The 19214-nt window shown below is 46.6% G+C and overlaps 1 protein-coding gene across 3 annotated transcripts in view; it reads right to left on the bottom strand.

The window, feature by feature from the left end:
* ABTB3 (ankyrin repeat and BTB domain containing 3) overlaps positions 1 to 19214 on the bottom strand; it is a 339446-nt gene that overhangs the window by 11006 nt on the left and 309226 nt on the right. For all 3 annotated transcript variants that reach the window (XM_008004556.3, XM_008004557.3, XM_008004560.3), the window contains 3 exons: positions 13530 to 13635; positions 8295 to 8397; positions 6495 to 6576 (listed from right to left, as the gene is read on the bottom strand). In XM_008004556.3, the coding sequence (XP_008002747.2) occupies positions 6495 to 6576; positions 8295 to 8397; positions 13530 to 13635 (291 nt within the window). The remainder of the gene's footprint in view (positions 1 to 6494; positions 6577 to 8294; positions 8398 to 13529; positions 13636 to 19214) is intronic.

Raw genomic sequence — 19214 nt, 5'->3', positions numbered from 1 at the left:
CCTCCCAAGTAGCTAGGACTACAGGCGCACGCCACCACGCCCGGCTAGTTTTCTGTATTTTAGTAGAGACCGGGTTTCACTGTGTTGCCCAGGCTGGTCTTGAACTACTGAGCTCAGGCAATCCACCCACCTCGCCCTCCCAAAGTGCTAGAATTACAGGTGTGAGCCACCACGCCTGGCCCTATTGTCTTCTACCTGCATGCTTGACAAACTCACTTTACCTCCCTGGCTGTCAGGCAGCTGTGTGGGCGAAATCTAGACTGGTTTCCTCCCTTTTTTGGGTACTTGTAAAATGAGCCTAGACTGGGCTGTCCTCGATGGTCCCTTCAGGCTGACAGTCTGTGACCAATATAGGACACCGACTAAGTGCAATGAGCCTGGAGTTGGGCTGCCTCAGTTTCTGATCTGGCTCTGCCACTTAAAAGCTGCGGGACCTGAATTAAGTTAGGCTCTGTGTGTCTCAGTTTCCTATCTGTGGAGTGGGGATAATGTTACCTTCCTCATGGAATTGTAATGAAGACTAAACGAGTCACTGCACAGTACAGGCCTAGCAGGGGCCTGGCACACAGCAAGCCCTCTGCAAATGTCAGCTCTTTAATCTTCTCTGAGACTGAAACATCTTTTCCTTTGTTTCTGCTACATGCTGCCTTGTTCTCACCCAGGCCATGTGAAAGCCTTTGCGACTGGCCTCAGACTGCTTTTTGCATGTGTGTTTAAGTTATTTTTAAAATACTGTTTACAGCTTTATTGAAATTCTTATTTATCATTATTATTTTAGACAGGGTCTCATTCTGTTACTCAGGCTGGAGTGCAGAGGTGTGGTCACAGCTCACTGTAAGCTCAAACTTCTGGGCTCAAGCAATCCCCCCACCTCAGCCTCCCAAGTAGCTAGGACGACAGGCACGCACCACTGTGCCTGGCTAATATTTTAATTAATTTATTTTTAATTTGAGACAGGGTCTCACTCTGTCACCCAGGCTGGAGTGCAGTGGTGTGATCATAGCTCACTGCAACCTCTGCCTCCCAGGCTTAAGCGATCCTTCCACTTCAGCCTCCTGAGTAGCTGGGACTACAGGTGTGCACCACCACACATGGCTAATTTTTGTATTTTTTGTAGAGATGGGATTTTGCTGTGTTGCCCAGGCTGGTCTTGAACTCTTGAGCTCAAGTGATCAACCTGCCTTGGGCCTTCCAAAGCACTGGGATTACATGTGTGAGTCACCATGCCTGGCCAAAAGTTGCCTTTTATGCTCGGACCACTCAACCGCTTGCCTGCATCAGAACCTCCCACCCTCTCTTCTAGTCCCGTGCTTTTGCCCACACTGTTCCCTCTGCTAGGATGCCCTCCCCTTCTTCTGTCCACTGAGCTCTGCCCGCTCCTTCTGGATCTAGTCAGTGGTCATCTGCAGTGGAGCGGCTCCTCAGATCTCCACCCCACCGCAGGTCACATCAGGCAATCATGCATCATCCTCGATTGTAGTGTTGTTTCTCACTAGAGTCTGAGGGCACAACCAGGTCTTGCCCATCGCTGTATCCTAGGGCCTGGCACACAGCAAGCAAACAGCCTGCAGTGTGCACACCCTGCCCATAAACACGAATCCTCGCCTCTCTGTGTTTGACTCTCCCACCTACCGACTTTGGGCTCTTGGGACCATCTGCTTGTCGCAGAGATGGTGGTGGCACCTGAGGATTTGTAAAATAACACAACATTGTTTACCCTCCCCTCTCCCACCCTGATGGGTCATAAGCATTTAAAATACCAAGTCAGCAAATGTTGGAATTGGGCCTTATTAAAATCAGTTTATTCTCCTAGCAGTTTCCATTTATAAAGGCTAAACGAATAACAATAAGAGCCATAATAATGACCACCCTGAACATTTACAGAGCATTTATCTAGCACGTGGTCTCACGTATTCCAGGTGGGGCTGCTGACTTGAAATACTGCTCCTTAGTGGACGGAGATCCCGGGGCCAATGTCATTTAAATTGGGCTGGCCCGGGCTCCTTCAAACTCTGCCGGCACAAGCCTTTCTGCAAGGGGGTGAAACGAACGCTTATTAGGCCAGCGGGTCTGTTCGTGGAGTTGTTTTTCTTGGCAGTTGCCAACCTGCATGAAGCAGGGATTCAAATGGCACCCACAGCCTCGCGGAGGCCCCCACTTCCAGGTGCAGCCTCAGCTGCGTCCGGCCCTTGCTGCTGGCGTGTGATGTTAAACAGATTTGGGGGAGGAGACCCGAAGCAGGCTCATTTACTCAAATTCTTCTGTCAGCATGGACTGAAGTGAGCCAGCCCCCTGGGAGCCTCCTGCTGGGTCGTATTCAGCCCTCCTTGGCCTATTTCAAGCCACAAATGAGGCTTTTCTTCTTTTATGGGGAAAGGGCGGGAACATGGAAAAGTCCCCGGGGCCTGTTAAATCTTCCCTTCCCATTACAGTAACGTGAGTCTAATGTGGCCAGGAAACCTTCCCCAGTCAAAAGCAATTACAGGCCCTGGGATTCCTCCAGGGTCTGCCTTTTCCCATGGAGGTCTCGTTCGGTGAGGCTGCTTGGCAAACATTTATTGAGCGCCTACTGTGAGCCAAATTCTTATTACAGGAACCTCCCCAGTTAGTCCCAGGCTTCACAGTGTAAGCTCCCCCTTCATGAGCACTGGGGGAGCACACATTTTCCAGCTTCCAGCTCATGCTCCAGACGAATGGGCTGGAAGATTCTTTCCTCAGGGCTGGGTGAGTTTAGCGGGGGCCCTAGGTGCCCATAGAAGGGAGGAAGTTAGAGAACGGGTCTGGGAGTCAGCCAGGCCTGGGTTTGAACCTCAGCTCTGCTAGAAGCAGCAGTGGGAACCTGGGCCACTTACTCCGCCTTTCTGAGTGTGTGCCCTCATCTGTAAGGTGGGGATTATGGCTACCTCGAAGGGCAGCTGGAAGGATGAAATGAGGTGAGGGGCAGCAGTGGTTCTCAGAGACAGGTCCCAGAGCAGCAGCAGAAGCACCTGGGTTCGTGTTAGAAATATGAATTCTGGGCTGGGCACAGTGGCTCACGCCTGTAATCCCAGCACTTTGGGAGGCCGAGGCAGGCAGATCACCTGAGGTCAGGAGTTTGAGATCAGCCTGGCCAACATGGAGAAACCCCGTCTCTACTAAAAATACAAAAAAGAATTAGTCAGGCGTGGTGGCAGGGGCCTGTTATCCCAGCTACTCAGGAGGCTGAGGCAGGAGAATCTCTTAAACCCGGGAGGCGGAGGTTGCAGTGAGCCGAGGTCACGCCATTGCACTCCAGCCTGGGCAACAAGAGCAAAACTCTTCTCAAAAAAAAAAAAAAAAGAAAAAAAGTGAATCCTGACGTGGTGCATATGCATCATGGAATATTATGCAGCCATAAAGAATGAGATCATGTCCTTGGTGGCAACATGGATGGAGCTGGAGACCTGAATTTATCCATCTCATGCCTGTAATCCAGCTTCATCCATGTACTGCATCCATGTTCTCACTTATAATTGGGGGCCAAACATTGAGTACACATGGACACAAAGAAGGGAACAATAGCCACCAGGGCCTGCTCAAAGGTAGAGGGTGGGAGGAGGGTGCTATACTTATTACCTCAGTGACAAAATGATCGGAACACCAAACCCCCGTGACACACAATTTATCTAACGAACTTGCACATGTGCCCCTGAAACTAAAGGTTAAAATGTGAATTTTCACACCTGCAGAATCAGAAACTTTGTTTGGGAGTGGGGTCCAGGAATCTGCATTTTAAGACGTTCTCTGTGTTTTAACAAGCGCTCCACCCTTCTCCAGGTATTCTGAGAGCTGCTAATGTGTAAGAAATGCTGTAACTGAGAGCACAGGTTCTCCAACTTGGTTGCACTTTGGGGTACTGGGAGGAGGTGGGGGAGACCTCAAAATGCTGATGCCTGGGCCCCACCCCTAGCTTCTGATTTAATTGGTCTGATGTATGGCCTGGGCACTGGGAATTGTCAAAGCTCCCAGGTGACTCTAGTGTGCCTCTGAGGTTCAGAACCACTGGCTTCGAGCCTTACACACAGTGCTCAAGACCTGAGAACTGTTCTTACCCTCAGCACATTCCCATTTAGAAAGGGTATTCTAGAACAATGTCCCCATGCTTTGCTACCAGGCAGGCTGGGTTCAAATCCTGGCTCTATCTCTAACTAGAACTAAGACTTTGGGCACATCATTTAGCTTCTCTGGGCCTCAGTTTCTTCATCTCTAAAAATGGGGATAATGCCACGCGCAGTAGCTCATGCTTGTAATCCTAGCACTTTGGGAGGCCAACCAAGGTGGGTGAATTGGTTGAGCTCAGGAGTTCGAGACCAGCCTGGGCAACATGGCAAAACCTCATCTCTATAAAAAGTACAAAAATTAGCTGGGTGTGATGAAATACTTCTGTAGTCCCAGCTACTCAGGAGGCTGAGGTGGGAGGATGGCTTGAACCCAGGACGTGGAGGTTGCCATGAGCCAAGATTGTGCCACTACACACCAGCCTGGGCCACAGAGCCAGACCCTCTCTCTCCCTCTCAGAAGAAAAAAAAAAAAAAAAGGGAATAACATTCCAGATAACACGTGTAAGCACAGCTCAGTGCTTCACTGCTCATGATTCCACAAACATTTCCTCAACACCCTCCAAGCAAAGCCACGGCTGCATGGAACCCAGCTTTCCAACCCAACAGCTGCCATTCAGGAAAGGGCTGTGACCACTTTGCTCTCAGTAGAAAATGGTGTGGAGGGCCTAGGGTGAGGGGACATGGTCACTTGGATGTCTGGAGTATGCCAACTCCCCAGGCCCACCTTGGGGCTCCAGCCTCCTCACTACTCTCCTGACCTCAGGAGGACAGCTCACCCAGGCTTATCTTATCTTTGGAAACTTTTTTTTTTTTTTTTTTTTTTTTTAAGATAGGGTCTTGTTCTGTTGCTCAGGCTGGAGTGCAGTGGCACAATTATGGCTCACTGTGCCTTGACCTCTCAGGCTCAAGTGATTCTCCAGCCTCAGCCTCCTGAGTAACTGGGAATACAGGTGTGTGTGTGACCACCCCCAGCTAATTTTTGTATTTTTAATAGACAGGGTTTTGCCATGTTGCTCAGGCTGGTCTCGAACTTCTGGGCTTAAGTGATCCTCCCACCTCAGCCCACACTGGCCTCCCAAAATGCTTGGATTACAGGCATGAGCCACCGCACCTGGCCTGGAAATTTCTTTCATCCTTTCTCCAATTCCTAGTCCAAAGGAACCTATTCTATAGAGTCTTATGCTTAGTGGGGAAGTGGTTTATCGGTTATGGCTTAGAACTACAACAACCCACTTAAAAATTGCCATGATGCAGCAGATGTGAAGTTGAAGGTTTTCTCATGTTGTCGTACTTGGTCTCTGCAAGAACCTGGGACATGAAGGTGATAATGAATGGCATGAATTGTCTCATCGACCCTCTGAGAACTCAATGGCCAGCCTGAGTCTTACCCACTTGGTACTCTTTCCAGGGCTGTCCTTCCTGAATTGAACTGGAGGAGAAACAACTGCCTGTCAGCATTCTATAAACTCTATCCCCAGGTCACCCACATTGTCTTACAAACCCTGGAAGGTGGGAAGACAGCCTGGTGGGACCCAGGGGCCTACACAGCCTTCATGTGCCTGGAAGGTCTTGGAGCTGTAGAAATACAGCTGCAAAGCTGGCTGGGGAGTGAGTGAATTTCTCTTAGCTGCAAGAACATTGTTGCAGAGCAGGATTTATGAATCAGGCATAACTGAAGGAAGGTGGAAAAGAGGAAAAAGCTGTGGTGCCCCTCAGAAAAACCACATAAACCAAAACTCATTGTTCATGGCACGAACTCCCCCCAAACAGAAGGAGACATGGTCATGTCATCTGGCCTTGGACGAAGAAGCCTTCCTTTCCTAATTGGGGTAGATTTAGACTGATGCTAAAATGATACAAATTCCCTAAGAGCACAGCAGCTCCTGAAGACGCTGGGCTCAACCAAAGTTTTGGGACTTCGCACATGCTATTCTCTTTGCCTGGAATGTTCTAACCAGCTTTCTTGAGCCCTATCCTTCCTGTGGCTCACCAACTTCTCAGCCTTGGATGTTTTGACTCATAAGACCTCATCCAGGAGGTTGTCTTTATTTCCCTTGGTCTGAGTTGCTGCAGCACATTGTCTCACTCCTCTAGAGTACCCTACGGTATACTGTAATTGACGAATTACTCAGTCACCGCCCTCCCTCCCCAGACTCTGAGTCCCCAGGAGAGGACATCCTTTATCCTTGTGTCCCCAGCCCTTCGCACAGTGTCAGGCATAGCAGGCACTCAGTTAATGCTGCAGGGATGAATGGATGGAAACGGAAGGGGCACTGTGAGGAGGGGCCAGGAGTTCAGGAGACTGACAGCTCATTCTAAGGACTTCTCCAAGTGGCCAATCCTCAGGCTGAGGATCTGAGGCAACCACCTGTGCCCCATGCCCACCAGCAGAGTCCAGGCCACACCAGGGCTCACCTGAAAGATGGAGTATTTCACATAACCGATCTCTATGCAGGTGCTGTCATTTGTTGGCTTGCTGGAGAGGAGTGCTTTGAACCTGAACAAGGACATAAAAAAGAGATAAAAAGGACTCACACACAAATCCATGGCTTGCAAAAATAAAAACAAAAACAAAAAAACCCAAAAAACAAACAAACAGAAAACTCAGCTCTCCTGACAATAGAAAGACTTTGTTTCTTCCCCTGCAACTCTGAAATATAGCAGTGGTATATCCTTACATTTCTTAATTTAAACCCTCCTATTATACCGTAATCTAATTAGAAGTTAAAACTCTAAAGTTAAGAAACGCTGTTTCGAACAATTACATTCATTCTCCAACTGGTGATTGGAAAAGAATGAGTGCTTGTTAAACCCCGACCATCTTTCAGGGCCTGTCATGTGGCCACCACCTTCATGGCATCTCTCCTAAGCCTAGGGCTACGGCTTCACTCCCTCCCCTCTGGTGCCCATGGAACACGCTTTGCTTCATGAGGGCAGGGACTTCAGTGGTTTCTGTCTCTGCTATATCTCCACATCCTGTCCCAGTATGAACTTGACACATCATAGATATTTAATCAGTATTTGTTGACTACCTACTCATCTCCCTTATGGGTGATTTTCTGTCTTGGATTTTCAATGCACTTTCCTGCCCATCAACTAAACTAAAAGCTCTTTGTGGGTAGAGATCTTATCAATGGAACATACAGATAATATGTTTAATAATAAGCTGATATGTATCTGTTTTTTTAAACTCATTTTTGAAATTATAGATTTACAGAAGAGTTGCAAAGATAATATAGAGAGTCCCTGTTTACCCCTCACCCAGCTTTCCCTAATGTTAACAGCTTACACAGCCATGGTACCTTTGTCAAAACTAAGAATCTAACATTGGTACAATATTGATCTGGTTTGTCTACGGTGTCATGACTGAAAACTATGCAAGGGAAAACATATTTTTCTTGCGGTGGCAAAGCAGACATCTGGGGTTTGTGTTTGGTTTTGGTGGGGGGACTGGAGATTCCTGGATGCTTTTAGAAACGCAGGGAGTGCTAGTCACACACATTCTCTTAGCAAACTTCCTGGAAGGGAGTTCCATTTCTGGGTTCCCAGTGTCCTTACCCAGCTCAGGCACCCCCTGCTCACCACCCAGCTGGGACTCTTGGTATTCTTCATTTTGGCATCATTCTCTCCTGTCGCCTCCTCATTTCACCATCAATCTCTCCTCTGCCCCAGCCTCACTCCTCCCTGTTCAGGTCTCTGGACAATATGGTTCTAAACTGTCAACCCAATCTCTACTCAAAAGGAGAAGAAAGGCAGTTGCAGAGCGAGCAGAGAGGGTGAGCAGTTCTTCCTATTGCTACATGATACTATTGTCTGTTAACTCCACAGTTAGGGAAAAGTAAAGTCAGGACCTGTGTATTTCAGTGACTTATGCCACAGTCTGTTCCCTGACATTTGGAGAGTGGCAGTCTCAAGGCTCCTGTGTGTGGGGTCCCAGGTTGTTCACTGCTCAAGGCCACCTAGCCGAGGGAGCCAAAATCTAAATCCATGCTCTGCTCCCAAACTCGGCTCCCCCTGCCTCCTTTATTTGCCCAGAGGAGAAGGCGCCTTGTTCTAGGCTGTTTATGCTAGCAGCTTCCCTGTACTCTTGAATTCTTGATTTTGTTAAGATGATCTGCCAGTTTGGTGAAGAGACCACCAAAAATGACTTCAAAAAATAGTGATAGCAACAGCCAAAGTCATAATGCAGCTGCTTTCAAAACTGATGATACATACCTTGGAGAGGCTGTAAATAACAGCACTTTGTGAGCATAAAATGGTCTTCCTTCTACCAGAAAGGTAACATCAGACATTTCTTTATTGTTAAGAAAATGAGGATCTGGAATTGGAAAGGGAAAAAAAGGTAGCTTTAGTGGAAAAAAGGATGAAGTTTAGATTTAGCTTGTAGAAGGTGCAAATAAGAGTAAGCAAGGAAATCTTGGTGATAAAATACTCATTGGCAAGACAGCAACCAAACAGCAGACAGGACTAATCAGAGGAACAGTCAAGCCACTGAAATTTAGTTTTTCATAGGAAATCCTTATAGCTTATTTGTGATTAAAAGTAGCATTTCCCCAGAGAAGATTCACCTATAGCTAGAATGAACTTTTCAGGTGTGAAAGGTAATCACCCACCTACCCTGTCTCTAAGAATGCCGCTCATCCCCACCTCTGCTGCTCTCTCTCAGGGCTCAGCGCCCTCCCTGCCCAAAGGAAGTGGTTTAGAAGAGCTCTCCCCTCACCACTGCATTCCAGGTGATTTAAGTCCAAGCCTTTCTCTCCTGGGGTCAGTGGCAAATAAGCCAGTCCCCTGCCCTCATTTTCTAGAATAAAGATTTAGCTACTACTTACTGAGCACTTGTGATATGCAACCTGGTTGCACATTATCCCCACTGTGCAGTTGAAGAAACTGAGGCACACAGAATTTACAGGGACTTGTTCAAGCTAGTGACTGGTGGAGAAGCTACGATTCGAACTTGGACATTCTGATTGGATGGCCTGCTTGGTTAAACACTAGGATCCTCCAATTTGCCTGTCATTTCAGTCCTTGAGACCCGAGGCTCCTGAAGGTGCCAGTCTGTCCTCAGCTCAGCACTTCTGTCTTGTTGAGAATATCCATCAACACCCCCTGTTCTACGTTTCTTGAATCTTCCATTTCCCTCCATTCCCTTTGATATTGCCCTAGTTTGGGCCACATCCTCTCTTCCTGGGAACTTACAGGAGCCTCTGTTGGTCTCTCTGCCTCCAATCTTGGCCCCCTCAATCTGACGGCCCACCTCACTGCAGGAGCCATCCTTCCTAAAGCTAGCTCTGATCATGCCACTCCCCTCCTCTGCTACAAATCATTCAATAACTCCCAAGTGCTCCCAGGATAGAATCTAAACGTCTTAATAAGGTTACTTGTGACTGGGCTTCACTGCCTTCTCTGGCTTCTCTCTGTCAAACTGTGTGTGTGCTTGAGCTATGGGTGGCTCTCAGTTCCCCATGGGTGCTATGTGCTCTCTCCCCTCTGGGGCTCTGCACTTATTGTTCCTTTACCTAAAACACCCTTCCAGCCCCTTCCAAACCTGGCTCATCCCTAGGTAGTCTTCAAGTTTCAGACATACTGATCAGATGCCCTTGGTCAGTAAACCTTGCCAGATTCCCCCACTTTCCCCAGACCCAGTAGCCCCAGCTGAGTTCCCACAGCATATGCACCCCTGCTGTAGCCTCATCATGCTATGATGTATCCACGTCTGTCCATTTCAAACCCTTTCATCTGTGTCTAGTACAGAAAGGTGGTAAAGTGTAATAACAGTATGGGCTCTGAGGCTAGAAATCTCAGCTGTGTAACCTTGGCAAGTTATTTATCCAACCCATGCCTCAGTTTCTCCTTCTGTAAAATGGAAATTGCAGTACCCATTATACTCCATCACAGAGTAGTGAGGAATAAACGAATGAGTGAATTTATGGAGAGACTTAGCAAAGTGGCTGACAAATGAGTATCCCTCAATAGACATGACCATAATACTATTTGTAGAGGTTCAATGGATGTTTTTTGAGTGAATGAAATAATGCCTTGACTCCTGTTGCAGAAACTTGCTCTAGGAGGCTGCCGAGGACCCGGGGGCCCTTCTTAGCCTGTAGGCCCCTTTGTTGTTGATGGGCCCTTCCCCAGGGGTCCAGGGGCTGTGCTGAAATGAAACCCCACTGCGTCCTCTGGCTGGATTTATGGGTTGTCCTAAACTATTGAGGGTAGGACCAAGCTCCTGTCTTCCTGGGGGATGTGAACACTCAGCTGTTGGACTCACCCTCTCTGTCTGTACCTTGGGGCCCTGGCCTGGCTGCATTTTCCCCAGACTGCTATAACTTGGACCCAGAATTTGCCTTCCAGACTGATTCTCTTCACTCAGACCCTCAACCCTGTGCTGCCCCAGACGGTGATCCTGGTGGTCCTCCACTCACCTTTCTCTGTCGGTACAGAGCTGCCTCACTTCTTCTCATTTTTTTTTTTTAAAGGCTCTTACTTTAAAAATATCAGAAAAGCATAAACAGTAAAAGTCACCTGTGTAATCCCACTTTCTTTAAACATTTTAATTAAAAAACTCCCCCCAGAACTTCTGAAATGATCCAGATAAAGGGAAAAGAGGCTGCAAGGGAAGGCCTGAGAGTTGATGAAAACTCATTTCTTCACTTGACTTTCTGCTCAGTAACCTGCCTCCCTCTGCTCACCTATCACACCCACTGTTCATCTCCAGCCAGTTCCCCATCCCTGCTTCCCAGACTATTAATATCCTCTACTTTCACTTTTAACACTCTCTCCCAGAATTCACTGGGAGGGCAAGAGGATACCATAACACACACACACACACACACACACACACACACACTCATCAGTGCTCTCCGATTTGCCACAGTCCCCCCCACTCCCTATTGTCTAGCGCTGAACCCATTTCACTCATTTATATCACCTGCCTGGTCCCACAGAGATGCTGGTTTGAGATCCTTGTCACTAATCATTCTTGTCTTTTCTTTAAAGCAGGTCCCTAAAGAACCACTATTTGGCAACCTTTAGTTATGCTAGCTTGAGCTGCTGGACTGAAGACACAAAATGTACCTGCTCTATATTCCATTCGTTAATAATTACATGATGCTTTTTCTTTCATATCATGAGCTTTGAGCCTTTTAGGTCTGCCTTTTCTTTTCTTTTTGGTGCTAACCCTTGGAATTCTAATGCTTGAGCTGAAAACCAGGAACTTAAATTAAAAAAAAAAATTTTTTTGACTTGTAATCCCAGCACTTTGGGAGGCCGAGACAGGCGGATCACGAGGTCAGGAGATCGAGACCATCCTGGCTAACACAGTGAAACCCCGTCTCTACTAAAAAAATACAAAAAACTAGCCGGGCGAGGTGGCGGGCACCTGTAGTCCCAGCTACTCGGGAGGCTGAGGCAGGAGAATGGCGTGAACCCGGGAGGCGGAGCTTGCAGTGAGCTGAGATCCGGCCACTGTACTCCAGCCTGGGCGACAGAGCGAGACTCCGTCTCAAAAAAAGAAAAAAAAATTTTTTTTTGAGATGGAGCCTCACTCTGTCACCCAGGCTGGAGTGCAGTGGCATAATCTTGGCTCACTGCAACTTCCACCTCCCAGGTTCAAGTGATTCTCCTGCCTCAGCCTCCTGAGTAGCTGGGACTATAGGCATGTACCATTGTGCCCCGGTAATTTTTTGTATTTTTAGTAGAGACATGGTTTCACCATATTGGCAAGGCTGGTCTTGAACCCCTGACCTTAAGAGTAGTGAGGAATAAATGAATGAATTTATGGAGCGCACTTAGCAAAATGGCTGACACACGAGTATCCCTCAATAAACGTGACCATTATAGTAGATGCTCAATGGATGTTGATGGTATTTGATCTGCCTGCCTTGGCCTCCCAAAGTGTTGGGATTACAGGCATGAGCCACCATGTCCGGCCCCAAATCAGAAACTTTTAACTGCTAGTGAAAGAAACTTCAGCAAATTCAGGAGGAGAAAATGTTCCCTCCCATCCTGGCAAAAGTTTGCTCTAAGGATGGTGTCTTATGAGGCACCGAGACATCAGAGATTGTTGCTATGTCCTGGGAATGTACCCCTCACTCTCTAACGTTTGCTAACTTGACTGGTCTTTATAACGTGTTGCGCTGATAACATTTTAATTAATACCTATTTTCTATAAGGGAGAAGTACTTGTGACTTGGGCACATCCCAGTTTTCCCCCACACGTGGTCAGAAAGATAGACAGCCTTTGACTCAGCTGCTAAAATTTTCCATTTCAGCAAAAAGTTGTGTCTCATTTAAATTAACAAGTTATTCAAGATGGGAACAAAAATAACTTTAAAATAGTCCCATGAATTCAGCCTTTTAATTAATCTAAACTGGCTCATCCCTTTCAAATTTTGCTAAAGAGTAGAAATTTCAGTCTTCTATTACTCAGATGTTCTTCAACTTTATTAGGAAAGGGAAACAGGAAGTAGGAAAGGTCCCCAACCTATCTAAGGAAAAGGAATCCTTTATCTTTAATATTTTATAACTCTCCAGGCAGCAGGCAGAAGGCTCTTCCAACAGAAGGCTCATGTTTCAGGCCTCAAAGCAGCCTGATATTCCTTCTCCTTTCTGTAGGTTGATCAACCCAGTTGCAACAGCCCCAGGATCCTCTGAAAGAACCTCCTGCCTGATGGAAAGGTTTCTTCTGAAAAATCTCAGAAGCTAGGACTGCAGAATGACAAAATTACGGCTTCTGGGCACACCTGGGTTCAAGTTCCAGCTTCACCCTGTACTGATATTGCAGCCATAATGTAGGATGAGTCACAGTGCCTGCCTCTTGGGGTGGCCTGAAGATGACTTGAGATAGGGTAGGTCAAGTGCGTGGCTGGAGCCGGCACAGTGAACGCCTCCCGGAAGAAGAGGTTATTGATACTGTCATGGGACTTCTGAGCATCCAGCCTCTGCAGCTCAGGTATGTCCCCTCATATTTTTATGGGGGTGCGTGTGTCGGGGGGGCTTTGTTCTCCTTTTCTCTTATTTCCCTGTAGAAGGATCTCCATTAGAGGAACAGCCCTGGCTCCTCACTGTCTCCTGCTCACTCCCTCTTAGTGAGGAAGAAGGACTTTTAGAGGGGGGAGTTTGGGGGACAGAGCTGCCATGTGCAGTGTGGCCTTCTTTCAGGAGCCACCTGTGCAGGGGTTGTGTATGGAATCAGGAGGTCTTCCGCAGCCCCACTGTCTGTGTCTAGAGGAGAAAGTCCCTTTAATTGGCAAATCTCCTTGTCCACATTCCCAAGGTATGTTCTCCAGTGTCATCACACAATAAAGGAGAAATTCTGATTTCCCCCGGCCTGACTCCTGAACCGACCTTGTTTGCCCTTGAACCCCCTCCCTCCTTTTTTATGGCATTCTTTGGCTCCCCATCCTTAAATCACAAAGCAGCAGCCAACACAGGCCCAGGGGAACCACTCACCCAAGCGTGAGGTCTGTTTCCGTTTGATCTCCGTGAGCTTGGGGATGGGGTAGGGCCCGTAGCAGTGTGTGAAGATGACGCACAGTTGCTGGCTGATCACTTCGTTCTGCAGAAAGGAAAGAGGAGGTCATGATACTGGGGGCTGTGGCCAGCCTCAGCCAAGCTGTGCCCCAGGAATGCATCCCTCCAGGTGATTAGAGCTCACACATTTACTGCAGGCTACAGGAGAAATCCTCTGGGGTAGCACACAAGCTGTTTGCACTCACGAGTCCTGGATTTACTTGCTCTGTTTTGTCCACTGTCTATTTCTAGTGGGTTCACTGGTGAAGCTTAAGAAATTTGCAATTAAATTCTTTTCTCTGGCCCTCATGATTCGCTACCCACTGGAAAGCAGGTTTTTGTAGTTCATAGAGAAAGGAAAGTAAGGTCTTACCCCAAACCCACCTTTACCAATACTCTAAAATTCTGGAAGCAATGAATTCTCCTGAAATTAGCAGGATTTCAGGAGAATTATCCTGAAATTAGCCCTTTTGATCCTGTGGCTGTGCTCTCCATTAACGAGACAAATTCTCCTGATTCAGCTTTCGTATGAACTTGATTCTGGTGCTGAGGCATTTCCGGACCCAGAAGTGCTCAGCTGAATCATTGGCTCCAAACAAAAGGTGGGAAGAAGCTGGTTCCACAACCCCAAACTACAGCTGCCCTTCACTGCTGGGGACATAGGAGCCTGCTTCTCCTTGACCCTCATCGTTCCATTGATCTCTTCCCACTTTGCAGCCATTTCCTTTCATTAATCTCCCTCCAGCTGCAGGTGTATAGGAGGAAAAATGAAACACAGCATTTTGTTTCTATTTATTGGATAAAGGGTGTTGAAACTAGGGGCTCAAAGGGGTCACATTGAAAAATATTTACAATAGATTAAGGAAGAAAAGTAGGTTACAACACAGTTTGTACCAGGTCTTTTTGGAAATAAAACCCTCTACAAATATATTTGGATTGACAGATATGTATAGAAAAAGATATAAAAAAAAATAGAGTAGTTACCTTTGGGTGAGATGAGGATGTTTTTTCTTTTATTTATATTTTCTACAATAAACAAGCATTGCTTTTGTAATAAAAACAAAAATATTCTTTTGAATTTTAAAAGATGGGTTTGGGGCCACTGGTGATGTGAGTGGTTCAAGGTGTTCTTAAATCTACCCACTTCATTGTGTTCCCAAGGCAGAAGCATACAGCTTGGCATATAAAAGATAATCCAAACCCTTCAATTAAAGCGGGTAGATCACAGAAGGAACAGTGTCACCTCAGACGTGATTCACAGAGGCATAATCATAGCTGAAGGACAAAGAGACTAAACTTTCAAAGATGAGGCTTTATAACCAGAGGGCATTCAGTGCTCCCCTCACTTAATACTCCTAAAAATAACTGGCTACCAATGGGCTTAATGCAGTTCTTCTTGAAGTGTGGTCCCTGGACCAGCATCACTTGGGAGCTTACTAGAAATGCAAATTCTTGGGCCTTGCCCCAGACCTTCTGACCTAAAAACCCTGGGAGTGAGGCCCAGGAATCCGCATATTAACAAATTTTCTGGTGATACTGACATTCCCTTAAGTTTGAGAACCACAGGTTCCATGCACTGAAATTCTCTCATGGGTCTGACCTGGGCTGTGGGCTATAAATTTGTTTCCTCTGGCCTAAAGCCCTGCCACCCAAAACGTACTCCATAGACCACGGCAGCAGCATCCTCTGGGATCCTGTAGGAAATAGACACTCTCATTCAGGCCCACTGAATCAGAATCTGCATTTTTAACACACTCTGCAGGTGACTCCCATGCACATTCATGCTTGAGAAGCACTGTGTGGTAAGAATAATTATGGCTTTCTAGAAGATTGCATGCCCTAATAACCCCTGGGACTGGGATTGTGAACACGTTACTTTACATGGCAAAAGCGACTTTGCAGGAGTAATCAAGGTTAGTGCTTTAGTCCATTAGGGCTGCTAACAAAATACTCTAAACTGGGTGGCTTATAAAGTGCAGAAATTTATTTCTCACAGTTCTGGAGGCTGGGAAGTCTAAGATCAAGGTGCCAGAAGACTCAGTGTTTGGTGAAGGCCCGCTTTCTCATAGATGGTGCCTTCTAGCTATGTCCTCACATGGTAGAAGGGGTACTGAGGCCCCTCCGGGGTCTCTTTTGTGGACCTACTCACCTCCCAAAGACACCACCTCCTAATATCATCACCTTGGGGGTTAGGACTTCAACATTTAAATTCTGGGGGGACAAACATTCAAGAGCATAGCAGTTCCTCATGAGTGAACCTTCAAATAGATTATCCTGGATTATCTGGGTAAGCTCAAAGTAATCACATGAGCCCTTAAAAGTAGAGGCAGAGAAGGACTTCAGAAGGGAGAGGGGAGAACAAGATGACAGAGATCCCAGTCTGAGAAGGACTTGATGCTCTGTTGCTGGCTTGAAGATGGAAGGGCCACATGGCAAGCTTGTGAGGGGACTTAGGTAACCACACTAGGAGTTAAGTGTGACACCAACAGTCAGCAAGGAAGTGGGACCTCAGTCCTACAGCCACAAGGAACTGAATTCCACCCAAAACATCTGAATGAGCTTGGAAGCAATTCTTCCCCAAAGCCCCCAGAAAGGAACACAATCCTGCTGACTCCTTGATTTTTCCCTTGAGATCCTAGGCAGAGAACTGAGCTGGGTCACACTGCACCCAGATTTCCAACCCAGAGAAACCATGAGATAATAAATAGGTGTTGCCTTATGCCTCTGAATTATGGTCATTTGTTACTGCAGCAATAGAAAACTAACACATCTCATCTAAAGTTTACATCTATTGAACTACATTTCATCACCTCTGTAACCCAGAGTGCCAGACACATGGTGGACATTTGATAAGTACTGGCTGATCATAAAAAAGATAAGACTTGTTATCTGCAAAAATGCTTTGTACAGACTGTATTATGAATGTTAGGGATAAGTCTCACTCGTCTACACCAGGGTGTGTCTCATGCATCTTGCTGGTGAATCAGCTCCCATCTAATTAACTCTGAGTGAAGTAATAAAAACCTGTTTCCTGGACTCTTGTGCCCTTCAGAGGGGCCTGTACAGTCTGTAGACTCTTCTGCACGTTTTTCTTTTTTGGCAGACAGTGGTGGTGGTTTGATTCGATTCAGGAGGTATTGATTAAACATGGAAGAGGTGTCCTGCAGTGTGAAAGGCACTCTTTTGGGGCCACAGAAGCAGGCAAGGCAAGACCCCCCTCCGCTGGAACTCACAGTTGACCTCTCTTTCTAACTTTAATGTGTACTGTATCACCTGAGAACGGAAATATAAGGGCTGGCCATGCTTGTTCCGAATGGACAATCTTCAAATAGGTAACAATGGTCAGGGGGAGGTGCAACTCCCCACTTTTTAGTTGAGGGCATTGCATGCTCACTGCATTCCAAAGAGGACAGTATGGAAAGAGGGGAAGAGAGGAAGATTACAGTAGAGAAACTTGACAAACACTGCCTCAGCCAGGTGGCCCAGGTCAACAACAATAGTGATAACTCACCCTGATGGAATGTGCCCTTGATAAGATGTCTTTCTCTCTGGGGTTTCCCTCTGAAAAATCCATAACCTCAGTCTAGTCATGAGAAAAACGTCAAGCATATTCCACTAGAGGGGCAGCCTACACAATGCTTGACCAGTACTCCTTAAAACTTTCAAGGTCACCCCAAACAAGGAAAGTCCGAGGAACCGCCTCCATCAAGAGGAGCCTAAGAGAAATGACAATGAAGTGTAATGTGGTATTCTGGATGGGATCCAGTAGCAGAATAAGACACCAGGTACAAACTAAGGAACTCTGGCTATTTCTCAAAGAACTACAAACAGAGCTACCATTCGACCCAGTAATCCCATTACTGGGCATATACCCAAAGGAAAATAAATCATTCTACCCAAAAGACACCTGCACTCACATGTTCATTGCAGCACTATTCACAATAGCAAAGACATGGAATCAACAAAGGTGCCCATCAGTGGTGCACTGGATAAAGAAAACGTGCTATGTATACACCATGGACTACTATGCAGCCATGAAAATGAATGAAATCATGTCCTTTGCTGTAACATAGATGCAGCTGGAGGCTATTATCCTAAGTGAATGAAAGTAGAAACAGAAAACCAAATACCCCATGTTCTCACGTGTAAGTGGGAGCTAATCACTGCGTACACATGGATATAAAGTTGGGAACAAGAGACACTGGGGACTCCAAAAGAGTGGGGAGAGAGAGAGGGAAGGAGGCAAGGGCTGAAAAGCTACCCATTGGGCCCTATGTTCACTATTAGGGTGATGGATTCAATTGAAGCCCAAACCTCAGCATCATGTGGTATATCCATGTAACAAACCCACACATAAACCCTGTGAATCTAAAACAAAAACAAAAACAAAACCCTAAGGAACTCTGAATAAGGTATGGATTTTAGCTCATAATAATGTATCAATATTGGTTCATTATTTATAACAAAGGTACCTAGTAATATAGCCTATTAATCATAGGGAAAAGTGAGTGAAGGGGTATATGGGAACTCTCTGTACTATCTTCTCAATTTTTCTGTAGATCTAAAACTGGGCCTAAAAAAATAAAATCTATTTTAAAAACCTTGTGTGGTGATGCATGCCTATAGTCCCAGCTGCTTGGAAGGCCAAGGATTGCTTGAGCCCAGGAGCTCCAGGCCAGCCTAGGCAACACTGTGAGACCCTGTCTTTAAATTATTTTTTTTTTTAACTGGCTGGGCGTGGTGGTGCATGACTGTGGTCCCAGCTATTTGGGAAGTTGAGGTGGGAGGATGGCTTAAGACCAGGAGTTTGAGGCCAGCCTAGGCAACATGGCAAAACCCCACCTCTAAAAATAAAATTTAAAAAAAACTTCTCACCATGGAAATATGATTATAATGAAAGCACTAGAAGTTCAGAAGAGCAAAGGAAAGAGGGAGAGTGGAAGTTTAAACTGGACATCAGGGGGCTCCCTACACTTCATCCAGTCATTCCCCAGAGGTTTAGGGAATGTTTCCCCATGCACTAAGCTACTTATTCATTCCTTCGTTTGTTCATTCATTCATTCATCCATCCATTCATTCATTCATTCTCCAAATATTTATTGAGCGTCTACTAAATACCAAGCACTGGCTGGTCCCCGGGAGTTGGACATTGTGCAGAGGATTAGGGGGCTATGCCAAGTGTTGGCACCAAAGATGCTGCCTTTTGCGAGGCTTTCTCGCTGCTTTCTAGCCACTTCTTTTTCAAGGAACAGAATCCTAAGAGAAAACTCCCTGCTGCATCCTTGAATCTGTTCATGTTTGTGGAGGTGTCTGCCCTGTGCCCTGCCCAGTGCTCCTCCTCCAGGCAGTGGAGCACCAGTGTCATTTGTCCTGATTACCTGGGACCCAAAATGATTGTGAACTCCAGGAGGGCCCTCTGAGGGTGAGGGGTGGCATCATTCCTATCAGGTGACTGCTGTCAGGGGTGAGATCCATGGGTCAGGGGGGTCAGGCTGGGATGAAAAGCTGGGTTATCCGATGGGTTTGGTAAGTTCTGGACCAAAACCCAAAGACAATAGAATGGAAGCAACCAAACTTGAGGCTCATTCCATTCTGGAGGTGGGAACGGGTGGTGGTTGTGCTGGG

This window comes from Chlorocebus sabaeus, chromosome 11 (genome assembly GCF_047675955.1).
Source record: "Chlorocebus sabaeus isolate Y175 chromosome 11, mChlSab1.0.hap1, whole genome shotgun sequence".
Taxonomy (NCBI): Eukaryota; Metazoa; Chordata; class Mammalia; order Primates; family Cercopithecidae; genus Chlorocebus; species Chlorocebus sabaeus.
Note: the sequence above shows the minus strand (reverse complement) of the source record. Positions and strands in the feature narration are given on the sequence as shown.